Source organism: Sceloporus occidentalis, unplaced genomic scaffold (assembly GCF_023333645.1).
Source record: "Sceloporus occidentalis isolate IW3139 unplaced genomic scaffold, rSceOcc1.0.p SCAF_5, whole genome shotgun sequence".
Lineage (NCBI taxonomy): Eukaryota > Metazoa > Chordata > Lepidosauria > Squamata > Phrynosomatidae > Sceloporus > Sceloporus occidentalis.
Genome location: NW_028316985.1, coordinates 88,680,421 through 88,694,339, shown reverse-complemented (window position 1 = coordinate 88,694,339; position 13,919 = coordinate 88,680,421). Strand labels below are relative to the sequence as shown.

The window sequence follows — 13,919 nt, the reverse complement described above, 5'->3', positions numbered from 1 at the left end:
TTAAGGTTGAGTGGGGCGATGCTCCACTTCCTTTTAACCTTGCTAACAATGGATTGTCTTTCCCAATGAGGCACTCAACGATAAAAGTTGCTCACCATACAACATGGAACAAATTTAGGACTATTAGTTTTTCTGTGTTTGGTTTATTGAAAATAATTGATATAGATATAAAAATTAGATAAACTCATTAGGGTAAAAAGAGAAGATCAGTAGATTTAAATGGGTTTAATTACAACGCATTTCATACTAAACATGCACTATGAAAACATCAAATACCAAAACTTCGAAATTCTTTTGATTTCCATGAAGCCACATCAGATAAACAGCATGAAAGGGGATGAGGCATATAAGAGGTGGAGAATGGAGATCATATGTGTTCATTATGTTAATAGAGGGTTTAAAAATTCATATTGTTGTTGTTGATTTATATCACGCCTCTTCTCCAATACTGGAACTCACGACAGTTTAAAAAAATTAAAACAAGTATAGATTAAAAGACATATAAAGATACTAGTAAAGACATATAAAAGTTATTTTTACAATACATTTGCACAATCTATGGAATTAACACCATTTAAAAATAAATTATTATTTCAATATGTGGTATCTCAGGAACTAAGATAGAACTCTTCTAAAAAGCTAGATGGGTCTTATCTTAGTATTGCTATTAATTGCTGCTAAGTTGGATTTGACTTATGGTGATCCAGTGATTAAGATACCTTCAAGACATTCTGTCATTAATAACCCTGTTAAGGTCTTGCAAACGTAGGCCATAGCTTCTTTGACTACAGAGGGCCCTTGGTATCCACTGGGGTTTGGTTCCAGCCCTTACTGTCAGGAAGTGACTCCTAATGTTGAGGTGGAATCTCTTTTCCTGTAGCTTGCATCCATTCCTCTGGGTCCTAGTCTCTGGAGCAGCAGAAAACAAGCTTGCTCCCTCCTCAATATGACATCCCTTCAAGTATTTAAACAGGGCTATCATATCACCTCTTAACCTTCTCTTCTCCAGGCTAAACATCCCCAGCTCCCTAAGTCGTTCTTCATAGGACATGGTTTCCAGACCCTTCACCATTTTAGTCGCCCTCCTTTGGACATTCTGCAAGCTGTTGTTGTTGTTATTGTTGATAACTGTCCTTGAGTTGACCCTGACTCATGACAATCCTGTGGATGAGACATCTCCAAGACCCCTGTCCTCTCCACTGCTCAGCTCCAATCAACTGAAGTCCTGCAAATTCATACCTGTGACCTCCATGACTGAGTCTAGTAATCTGGCATGCAATCTTCCTCTCTTTCTACTACCTTCCACCTTTCCTAGCATTGTCTTTTCTAGCGATTTGTGCCTCCTCATTATGTGGCCAAAGTACAACAACCTCAATTTTATCATCTTGGCTTCCAAGGAGATTTCTGGCTTGATCTGTTCAAGGACCCATTTGTTTGATCTGCTTGGTTGTCCATTGTATCCTTACCACTGTTCTCCAGAACCACAGCTCACATGAATTGATTTTCTTTCTGTCTGATTTCTTTACTGTCCAGCTATCATATGTGTATATGGTGATGGGGAATACAATGGCTTTCACAGTGGTATATCCTGACTCTTTATATCTGGTTCTTTCATAGCTGTCCTTCCCATTCCTAGTCTTTTTCTTATTTTTTGGTTGGAGTCTCCATTCTGATCAATTTTTAATCCAAAGTACAGGAACTCTTTAACTATTTTCATTTCTTCATTGCCTAGGTTGAATTTATGTATTTCTTCCATGGTCATTATTTTTATTTTCTTTATGTTCAGCATTAAATCTGCCTTTGAACTTTCATCTCTGACTTTCCTTAGTAATTGTTCCAGGTCTGTGATGTTTTCTGCTAGTATTATAGGGTTATCTGCATATCTTATGTGAATGTTCCATGCTCCTATCTTCCTTCCTCCTTCTTCCAAGTCTAAACCTGCTTTTCCTATGGTGTTTTCTGCATGCAAGTTGAACAAGTTGAACAAATAGGGTGATTGAATGCAGCCTTGCCTGATCCCTTTGCCAACTGGGACCATTCTGTTTCTCTGAATTTTGTTCTAACAATAGCCTCTTGCCCTAAGTAGAGATGTCTCATCAGGACTGTCAGATGGAGTGGGACTCCCATGACCTTAAGAACTATCCATAGCTGTGATCTATGCAGTCAAATATTTTTGATATAGTCTATATTTGACTGCAGGCTTATTTGAGGAGTTAGAACATCAAGCAAAGCTTCTCCTAGGTCTAGTGCCTGAAGATCCACCACCAGTGTTGTACAGCTAAATTGCCCACAGCCCACCTTGGTAAATTAACATGGGTGCCAATCTTATCCTAGTTGTTTGTGGGGGAGAGGGCAGTTGGCTTCACTATATAGGATTGCAGGCCAGATAGCCCCTTCAGTTTTATGTATTTTTGAATTACTTATGTCCATGGGTGGAACTGTGAACCAAAGTTACTGCTAAGGCTTCAAAGAAGTCACTGGGGTAGCAGGATGTGCCTAGTTTCAGCCTTATATTTTGTATCAGTGCCAATGATGCAGTAATCAATAGCCAATGTATTATAAATCCACTGCTGAGAGAAGTTAGCCAACCTGCCCTTCCAACACAGAGAGATTTACAGAGAAATCATACTGAAAGTTTAGAGTGGCTCTGAAGATCCAAGATGCCTTACTCCTGGAGCAATGAATCATCAAACTATTTTTGCCGCAGAGCGCTTTGAAAGTAACCCAGTTCTATTCACTGATCCTCTGTGAGACACTAGTTAATGCGAGTAGGCGATGCCTGGGCCGGGAGCCTGAAGTGGTAAGATGAATGGGCAAAATACTTCTGTAAAGCAGAGCCGGTGGGTGTCTCTGAACCTACATAAATCACTCCACCTAAATTAGGCTGTGAAAAAAACATACACAAGACACTTGGTAAGTATTATAGGCCAAGTAAACACATCTAACTTCAAATCAGTTGTTAAAATTGACTGTCTTTAAATCAATTGAACATCCTGGGCATCCTGGCAAAGAATCATATTCTTTGCTTCGCCTCATATTCTGGACTACAGCTCCAAGGAGTCTGAATCACCATGAGCAATGGTAAAGAGCTGAGGCCCACAGCATTTGGAGGAACAGAGGTTCCCCACTGTCATATAGAAACTCCCATTCAGCCATAAAATATTATCCCTTTCCTCTCTTCATGGTCCTTAACTATCATTTCTTTAGGATATTCCTGCACGCGGCTTTCAGTCGCGGACACACTGGGAAGGAAGTGGCTTTGAATGATACTCATTGCATGAAGACACTTCCAAACCATAGCTGCCCTATCACTGGGGAAACCCATGAATGACCTAACAATGGTGGAAGTCTGCCAGTGTGAATGTTGCTCCTGGGGCATTTGCGTGATTACTAGACGCATAGTGCCAATGCCCCCTCCTCCCCGTCCCCCTTTCCCCTCACTATTCCAAAGATTCTTAATTACCTTTTAACATTTTCTCCAATTATTTTCTTTCTTTCTAACTTTTTAAGAGTTCGTTTGGGGCCGCAGAGCTCCAGGATTGCACAGAACAAAGGGAAAAACAACAAAAGAAAGCTTGTCATCTGTGCGTGTGCCAAAGTGGTGCCGGGAGAGTGCAGGAGGGCTCAGAAGCGTGGGGACGCTCCGCTCTCCCAAGTTCTAAAATTGGCCCCAGCGCCAGTCTGTATAGGGCCTAACTAACAAAGATTTCTAAAGACTTGGTGGGTAAGACATTAGGCAGGGAAGCAGGGTTAAGGGAGAGTTCAGGAAGAGAGCATGATGGTTGTGCAATTGTGAGAAGTGTGGTGATAGCTGCCTAAAGTTTAGAGTATTTAGAAGTAGTAAATTCCCATTTTTTAAATTAAAAGCATGACTCTTGCAAGAATAGGGCCTATTGCAGTAATCTTCTTAATCCCACCCTGGATTCTTTTTCCTGGAGGAGATAAACGCATGCTGCTAGGGGGTAAGAAAGAAGACCCAGGAACCAGCTTTTTATTTCACATATTAGTAGCAGGTGTTCTGCTGTCTTTTAAATGTTGCAGAGGATAAGCCTGAAAATATGTCAGTGTGTTGCCCAACACCTATTGTAGTCACCGATGGAGACATGGACATGGAGAAGCTGATTCACATCCTAAGCATCTTCTTTTAAAATCAATCTCTAGAAGCTGAGACAAATTCTCAAGTACATATGCAGTTGTCAGTTAGGTGCAGCTTAATGTTGCTACAATATACAGTAATCTTCATAATAATAATGGAACCATTTTCCCCAGTTGATGGCAGTTTTATGGACTAAACTGTTAAGATCGCCAGAACTGTTAGCACCATGCAAAGGGATCTTGTAGCACCTTGGAGACTAACAAAGATCTCTTTGCATATTGATTTTGAGAATAACACAGCTATGTCTTTGACTGTTTAGTGCCATATTCAGGCAGCTCCATCTATTTTTTCTTGCTTGAAAGTAAGCATGGTGGAGTGTGATCTGGAATGGGACGTTCCTTTGAAGAGTAGGGCAGATTCTATCTCTGTGCTGGAAATTTGCTTTGCTCCCTAAAGGATCTGTTTGTTTCAATGGGATTTTTAATTTGTTTTTCTTTAAATTGGCAATACAAACTGCTGGAGCAGCTCACTTTCATTCTGGGCTGGAAGCACAAGGCAGAAGAGGAAAAAAGAGGTTGCTGCTAACTGTGTTTTTACCATGTAGTTCAGTCCTGAAAGATGATGTCCTTAGCTTTGTAGTTCCACTAAACTTTCACATTTCCATATTTGTAAATATTAAAATTAGGATGAAAATACAAGCATCAACAAGAAATATACAGCATTTGTTAACTGCATATTTGTAAAAGAATACATTTGTAAGACTGTGTGTATGAGATTATCTCTGTTGAGATGGCAGATGCATTCTTGGTTACGACAATAGCACTCAAGAGGAAATTTGAAAGAAAAAAAACACATATCCCTATATTTTAAAGAGTTTAATCTAAATTCTTCAAATTGGTCAGTAGGATATCGCATTCTCTAAGTAGCACTGAGTTTAATTTACTATGACCTTGGACAAGTAATTCTCTCTGCCTTGGTTTTAAAATAGTCAGATGGCTTTCTAGATCTTAATTAAATATTGCAGTCATTTGAGATGCTCCATCGAAGGGAGAAAATTATTATTAATCTCTTTCTAAACACCTTTGTATATGTATGGTAAGTAATAGGTATTTTAAAAAATGATCCACTACCAGATGTGTTGCTACTTGGCATCTGACCAGATCTTTACAACCTTCTATTGATCTGGGACATTTTTAGAAAGAAATGAAGTAGGTATATATAGAATAAGATGGCAAGCAAACCGATGTTTACAAAAGTCAATGGGAACCTTTCAATGAGGCCTTATATCCAGCTCATGCTGTATTCAGCTGTTTTTCATATTACATCAGTGTCATACAGACTAGCCTTAGAGGTGAGTGGCATGGATGCCAAGTTGAGTTCAGTGGCTCAGCGTACTGTCTTTCGTTGGTCTGGGGGTGAGTGGCGGCAGTGAATGTCTTTGACATCCCTCCCCAAAATTCAGTAGAATTTGTTCAGTAGCATTTGAGGCAGTATCATCAACCATTGTAACCATTACAAATGCATTGCCCATGCTGGATGAGAATGATAGGAGCTGTAGTCCAACAAATCTAGAGGTCGCTTGGTTAGGAATTTACTAAAACATTATTATTATTATTATTATTATTATTATTATTATTATTATTATTGGCAGTGAGGATCGGGTGCATCAAATGATCTCCTTTCCCAGGATAATTTATCCTACAGACAGCCCTGAGCACAATGCTTGTCCTTATGATGGGGTCACTGTGTTTAAGTGTGGAAGTAGGGCCTGGGCCAACTTTATGAAGAAAGGAAACCTTCAAATGGAAATAGAATTCAACATCAGAATCCCGCAAGTGGTGACATACAGCTCCCAACTAAGACCACTCAGGTTTATCATCCATGAACTACAACCCATTCTGGACAATAATGCTGCTCTCTTAATGACTCATGATAGCAAATCTTTACTTGCCTACAGACAGCTTCCAAACCTCAAACAGGTACTTACCTAGAGGACGACACATAGCACAGGTGTGGTCTGTGGTACAAAGCCTTGCCATAAACCCAGATGCCAACTCTGCCCATATTTTCACCCATCCTCATTTAGCCTACAGCTACGACATTGGCATTCAGTGAGTCAAGGAAGATATTTTTCTGCAATATAAATAGCCTCAACCCTCAACCTCCAACTGCTAAAATTTGACAGTGTAGCAGCAAATATGAATAGGGGTGGGGGAAACCCACTTCCTAAGTTCCTGGAAGTTGGCTTTTATCAACAAAAGCATATGGAGGCCATGCACCTTATTTTCACATGGAACTGCACTTCATAGGAGCATAATAACACTCTAAAACAATTATACCTCCCGCAATTTTGTAAGTTCTTTGGCATTGTTTTTCTTTGCTTCATCCTTTAGATCCTTTGTTACATGACCCTAAGTCTTACTCTCAACTTATCCACGGGTCATATACATCAAAATCCATTATTTTGGCCCCAAAACCTGCCCTCAACCTGTACATGAGATCGAGGTATAGTTGAGTATATACGGTAACAGGAGTCTCTCTTCACCTTCCAGTCTTCTTCCCAAAGGTTGACAGGATAGATAAAAGGTGATGCTCATGCACAGTTGTAACTCTGCTCATTTGTTATTAATTCATTTGTAAAGCATACGTATACAAGGGGAAAAAAATGTTCACCAGGCAAAAAGTAAGTTGCAAACCAATGTTATCATTGTAATGCATGGATAACTCACAGCCTTTCCTCTCCTGGGATATTTATGAAGACCACAGCTATGGGTTCCAGCCTACATTAAAGATCAAAGTTTGCTTTGCACTGACTTTTGTTCACCTCCAACCCCGGTAAGAAGTGTTCTTCTTCTTTCAGCATATTGGCACTCACTTAATGACTTGTACTAGCTGTGCTGTTGCAAGAACTCTTCACTAGACAGATTGCAAAACACAGCTGGGTTCTGCTGCAGGCAACAACCAAGCAATGCTACTGGGCAGAGAGTGAGCAGCATATAAATATTAAGTGGTTAGCTGCAACCAAATTGTACTCTTGCTCTAGCAAGTGAATGCATAAGCAACAAGCAGTGTGTGCTGCCTCTGCTCCAGGAAACCTGATCTTAGGACATGATAGGAGGATTGGAGAATTCAGTCTTTATACATTTCATATATAGGCAGATTTCTTCTAGGCACAGATTCAGTGCAACCTTCATGTGTAGTGTAAGTGTCACGCTCCATCTGTTTTACAATGAAAAACTAGAATTTTGATCTTGATGGTCCTAGACCTTTCCAGAAGCAATGGACTGTAACTACTATGATGGGACTTGTCCAAAGCATCTGGAGGGAACCAAATTTGGAAAGGCTGTCCAAAGGCGGTGGGCAACTCTGTAAGAGGTGGCAGTCATTTCCTACCAATGTCTTCCTGCAGGCTACAGCATTGCTCAAGACACGTGTGGAAGTGATAAAATGTTTCTCCCACTTCTGGGTCTTGGGATGGAAAAAGACCATTTTTCTTCACTGGAGGAGCAGTGAGGACAAAGGGACCCAATCTGCTACACTTTTTGTGGCATTTTGGGTTTTTGGTGGCCACAGTTTGGCCAGAAAATCTGCCCTTAATTCTGCTGGTTAATATTCTCAACTAATATTGATGCATTAATCAATGGTTAAATAGTGAATCAGCACACATGTAAATCCTATTGATTTAATGGGTCTGTTTTGGTTAAGACTAACAGGCCAAAATTGGGGGGAACAAGGGGCTTTGGGAGTATCCTTTGGAGCTCTGGGGGGAAAAATAGGCGTCCAAGAGCCATATATTGCCCAAGAGTGCTGGGCAACTAGTCAAATTCACACTGGCACATCTTACCTTAGTGCTATTTTTTTTTTTTTTTTGAGTTGGGGTAAATGTATTTTCTACATTGCGTTAGTGAGAATTGCCTTGAGCTGTTGATCAGCAGGCCACCTAACTCACAGCTGGCCTGGAGCACTGACAAGCTGGGTTTGGTTCTAGTCTGCTTTCCCTCTTCCTTCTTTTTGCAAAGTAGAGAAGAACATTGTCTATAACTGATGAAATATTCAGCTGCTCAGCTCAACTCTCACCAGAGGCAGTAACACCAAATTAACCTTGAATAATATAGTTGAAAGCCCCTGCAGTACTGCTCCTATTGATGCATCTTAAATGATTCAGCACCAAGTAAATAAATCAGTTAGGTACAATATGTGACATGATACCTGAATAAGAATAAAACACACACCCCTATCTTTCATGGGACTACCTCAGGCTTTAAAGCACCACCATTTTCTTTTCGTTGGGCATGGATGTTCTGAATATAAACTACGTGGAAGAGGAAAAAACCATAAACACCTGGGACTGATTTATTAGAGATATAGGACTTGCAGAAAGTCATTGCTTGGATGTGACAGATGACTGCAGTAAAAGGTTCTTAACCCATGCATTGACTCCCTTCATGAAAACCACCCACTTGTCAATCATCTGTGACCCAGAGAAAACCACCCTGCTATTCAGATGCTTCCCAGTGCTTCCCAAACATTGGTCCTCCAAGTGTTCTGGATTTTAATTCCCAGAAGCCCTAGAATGTTTTGCCAGCAGTCAGGAATTCTGGGAGCTGAAGTCCAAAACATCTGGAGGTCCAAAGTTGGAGAATCACTGTTTAAAGTAATATGCTGGACCACATCATACCTGATGAAGAAAAATGTTTTCCCATGCTCCACATCTCACACAAAGAGGCACCATCACAGAGAAGGCTTGTTGCTATGCTGCTACCAGATAGAATTCTGCAGGATGTGGCATGGAGAATATGGCTTCTATTGAATAACTGCAATAATTTCAGTGGTTGAACTTATGTGGCCCTTAAGACGATGTTCAGTTGCAATTCCCAGCATCCATCACCTTTGGCTATGTTAGCTAGGGCTGCTGGGAGATCTGTAGAGGCACATAATTCGCAGCCCTGATACAGCGGAAGATGACTAGTGTACTCCAGGTAACTGAAACATCCAAAGTAGAGATGGAGAACACCCGAACCTCCAGATGTTCTTGGACTACCACCATTCCTAACCATTGGCTATGCTGGCTAGGGCTCATGAGATCACAGCCCTAGAACATCTGCAAAACCACACATTGCCCACTCCTGATCCCAGACATGAAGAATGTCTGGGCTACCATTTTTTTCACTTCAATTAATTGAGTTTTGCGCAGTCAACCACTTCTATCACACAGTTTCCCACCAGTAAAATGGAAATAGTGGTGGTGATGATGATGATGATGATGATGATGATGATGATGATAGTGATAGTAATAATGGCAATGATTTATCTCCCAGGATCGTTTTGAGGATGATTGTCAAACAATGCATATTTAAAATCTTGTCTTAAACCTAAAATTGCACACACTTAGGTCTACATTTTATTGTTAGCCCCAACTAGAGTAAACTAACTGAATCTCCAGAACTTGCTTACATGTCGAGACCCGCAGTAAAAAATTGATGCCATGAATTTCCTCTAGTTAGGGCTAACCAAATTATTTACCAGGGTCTGAATTGATTTATCAAAATCTTTATTTATTTGTTTAAAGATTTTTGAACTCAGTGATGCTTAGGCATTTATAACTTTGCAGTGAACTATGTTCCAAATGCTCAGGTTATGTCCCAAATCAAGTTATCGTGTGCTGTGTGCAATGAAGTAGCTAACTGTTTAGAATTTGCTACTGCTTGGTTACTGATGGAGGATAAGAGACATAAAATGCGCTCTACATGGGGCTACCCTTGTACCTAGTCCAGAAACTCCAACTAGTACAAAACATGGCAGCCAGGCTAGTCACCAGAAAAACTAGGAGTGACCGGATAACACCTATCCTAATATCACTTCACTGGCTGCCTATTAGTTTCTGGGCTCAGTACAAGGTGTTGGTTATTACCTTTAAAGCCCTACATGGCTTGGATCCAACCTATTTAAGGGATCGCCTACTTCCATACAATCCACCTTACACACTCAGGTCCTCTGGGAGGAATCTATTGCAGCCTTTAAAGACCAGATTAACTGGAACCTCCCAGAGGGCCTTTTCTGCAACTGCTCCAAGACTTTGGAACGGCCTGCCAGACGAGATCTGTCAAATTACTAATTTAGACAGCTTCAAAAAAGCTGCCAAGGCAGATCTCTTCCGGCAGGCATTTCCTGAATAAAATTCCTCAGCCACAGAATGATACCCCCTCACACCATGTATTACCACCACCCTGCCCACGTTATGCTATTACTAATAGATTGTAATCGTAATATATTTAATTCTTTTTTTAAGGGGGGGGGGATTGTAATGTTATGTACAATATTGTATATGGATGTTTTAGTTCAGTGATGGTGAACCTTTTAGAGGCTGAGTGCCCAAACTGCAACCCCAAACCAACTTATTTATTCCAAAGGGCCGTTTCCCTCTGGCTTTCTAGTAACAAACTCTGGCAAACTCTGTGTTGGGGCAATGGCACATGTGCCCACAGAGAGGGCTCTGAGTGCTATCTCTGGCACGCGTGCCATAGGTTCGCCATCACTGTTTTAGTTGGTAGCCACTTTGATTGTCTTGCTACAGAAAAATGGGATAGAAGTAAAAGTTATTATTATTATTATTATTATTATTATTATTATTTAAAGGAGACTAGACTTTTTAAGGTATCTTTGAAGTGGAGCCCTGCACTGTTGTTACTATTGTTGTTACTATAGCCACTTTGGGTAGTTATGAATCTGTAACCACCATATTTACGTAGCTACATAGTGACTCCCCACCCAAACTCCCCAATCCTCACTTACTGGGTAGCTGCCACTGTGATCAATGGGTCTGCTGTTCCCTGGTCAATTGGGAAGCAGCTGAGCCTCTCCTGTAAGTGATCTCCAGTGCAACAGTCAGAAGTAGGGTCACTTCCGCAATTCCCCCTCACATCAGAGATTGCTCATGTAAGTTGGGGACTCTGAGTCAGCTGCTTCCTATTGACAGATGGTCACAGCTCAGAAGAGATTGGGGAACTTTCTCAATCCCCATGTATCCCCTAAATTAGGAAATACATAGAGATTGTGAAAAGAAAACAGTCACGAATGCATGCCTCTAGTGAATCCAGCCATCATTTCTACTATTACTATTTTTAGTAGTACCAGCTAAAATTTGACTTTTTAAATAAGGAGCAAACATCTTTCAGACACTATTTTTCCTCATGTCTTGAACCATTGTACAACCTGTCAAAAACGAATAGAAACTATTTGGCCTTTCAGCTTGGTCTGGTCTGTTTTTCCTTCATCCTGGCAAGAATATATAGTTTCAACACATAATTATTTTTCTCCTCAAAGTGCTTTTAGCTGTGTGTTCGGCCAACTTTCCCGACTGCCTGTTCCTTCAGCTAATTAATATATTGCATTTACTAGTACTTTTCAGAGGATCACAAAACTTGGAACACATCTTGGAGGGATCAAATAGAGTCCAAAAACAATATCTGAAGTGATTGTTAATAGTAACAGCCCTCAGAAATGTGATTCAGAACCTTAGCTAATATAAATGGTTGGAGCCATGACAATTTTTGACAGTTGTTTGGAGATCTGACCTGCACTGATGTGCAGATCTGGGTTTGAGCCTCTTCTGAAAAATGAATATCTCCAATTCAGAAAGCATTTTGAAACACAGACATGTAACTCAACCTGGTCCTCATTTAGATATATGAAAAAAGAAGAAATAGACCAGTTCCAGCTGAGAGGCTCCCTCTTTACCCCCCCGCCCCCCCCCCCCCCCCCGTGAAGAGGACTTCATTTGTCCTCTTTGCTATGGATGGATGATGGATGTGGCCCTTGACTGAATTGGCTCTAGAAGGCACATCAAATTCCTTACATATAAACATGGACATCCATGTCCCATAGCATGGGGGATGTCTCTCAAACTGCAATTAAAATGAAAGGTCATTCCTCTGTCATAAATCAACAATTATTAGGCAGTAAGTATACTTCAGATGTGGAACTACAGCTGATCTGAAGAATCTGACTTAAAGCAGTTCTTAATGACCCCGACTGGAGTATGATTTGATTGTGATTTTCCTTTACCTGCTCAGGTAAATAAAATCACCAATTAAGATTATTCATAGATGGCAATGTACTTCTGCTAAGCTCCACAGCATCATTCCTAACATCCCCCTGACTGATGAAGGGGACGCGAAGAATATGGCTCCCTTCTTCAAGTCTGGTTAGAGTAACTTAAAGTAGCACCTTTTTGGTTTCAGGTCCTTGCCATAATCAGAAATATTACTAGACAATCTATCACTCCATGCAGCTAACTTTTGATGTTCTCTGTATACACGGGTAATAATAAAATGCTTAAACAGAACTTGATTACCAGATCATTGATTGCAGCCCTGTCAGAAATCTCAAGATGTTGGAAGATTCTAGCAGACCTAAGCTAGAACTAGTAGCATATGGACAATAATGCTTTATGAAAAACCCTTCCATAAAAGAAATGTAACAAACAGAAAAGACAGCTTTAAACACTTTATGTTGACCTCACTTATTTTCCTAGAATACCTAAAAGACAAAGCAAAAACCATGGGGCCACAAGCAGACCATATCAGATTCTGGAAAGACCTGGCTTGACTTGAGCATCTTCAAGGTTCACTCCGATACCTGTTAAAGCAGTCAAAATATTATGGTCTTTAACAATATGGGCATTTACTTTACATTTTATATTATGCCTACTCATCACTTAACTATGATGACCCCTATGAGTGAATAGAATGATATATACATGGATCCAATAAATAAAATAAATGAAATAAAATAAAGTGTTTCAGTCACAGTTTTGGGTTGCATACGGTTTTTCTGTGATGGGCAACATTGTTTTCAGGTTGTACACTACAGAAGACAGCAATGTCACATTTCAATAGTACACCTCACTTTTGATTTTGAAAGGAACTTGCGCTATAAATATGTAAATACTTGGATGCAATTATTATGTCTGAGATCGTATTCTACCTTCCACCAAAACCTGTCTTTCCTGGAGACTTCCTTCACCGCAATTTGCTTAAGTGTTTGTCTCAAGGAAAAAGGTTTTCTGGACTCCCCCAATAGCAGTTCTTGGCTAACAAAGTCCATGTCTCTATGATCCATGAGACTTGATCTACCAATGATCATAGACTACCTGTAGCTTTTTCAAATTGATAATATTTCATTGTGACTTTCATTGTAGCTGTAATCTCAGGAATCTCAGACTTACGGTCTAAGACTTACAGTTTAAGACTTAAGGAAATAAATGATATTTGATACAACACACACATGCACACAATATATTTGTATTCAAGGACAGATTATAAGGTAATCTATTATGGAGAAATGTAGCAAATAAAGCTGTCTTCTTCCTCCACCCGCCTCATTCTCATATGTCAGGAAAGGTAAAAACTAGCATCTCTCCTCCTCCGTTTACTATGTTTTAAAACTTTCAGATGGCCAACATGCTTTGGGTGATGTATATGTTAAAAACATAAAATACAAAGTGAAATAAAATAATATGACAAAAATAAAAAAGATACAAGCAGCATAAAAACACCAATCTATGAATCTAATACCATGTGGAAATTCATGGTTGTCAATGAACTGTCCACTAGTTCAGCAAACTGTCCATATACTCTCCTACATTTCTTAAGTATAAGTCCTATATTAGTTCTGGGATGGAGGTGAGAGAACAAGAGAACATCTGGGCTATATGTCTTTAGGTGTAAAAAATTCCTAGACAAGGGTTCTTTCCTGTTGTTTTTTTGAAAGCACATAACAGTGAAAAAGAGATATCAGGTTATTATTCCAGCAAAGTAGCTGC

The 13,919-nt window shown here is 40.0% G+C and overlaps 1 protein-coding gene across 3 annotated transcripts in view; it reads right to left on the bottom strand.

The window, feature by feature from the left end:
* Nucleotides 1-555: 555 nt before the first annotated feature.
* Nucleotides 556-13,919, bottom strand: part of LMNTD1 (lamin tail domain containing 1) — a 235,100-nt gene continuing 221,736 nt past the window's right edge. For 2 of the 3 annotated variants that reach the window (XM_089524668.1, XM_089524669.1), the window contains one exon: nt 12,612-12,733. Coding sequence is in view for 2 of the 3 variants with exons in the window: in XM_089524669.1 (XP_089380795.1) it covers nt 12,722-12,733 (12 nt within the window). In the remaining variant the exon portion in view is untranslated. Of the gene's footprint in view, nt 2,885-12,611; nt 12,734-13,919 lie in introns of those variants that run through there. The other variant, XM_089524667.1, reaches the window with a different exon arrangement.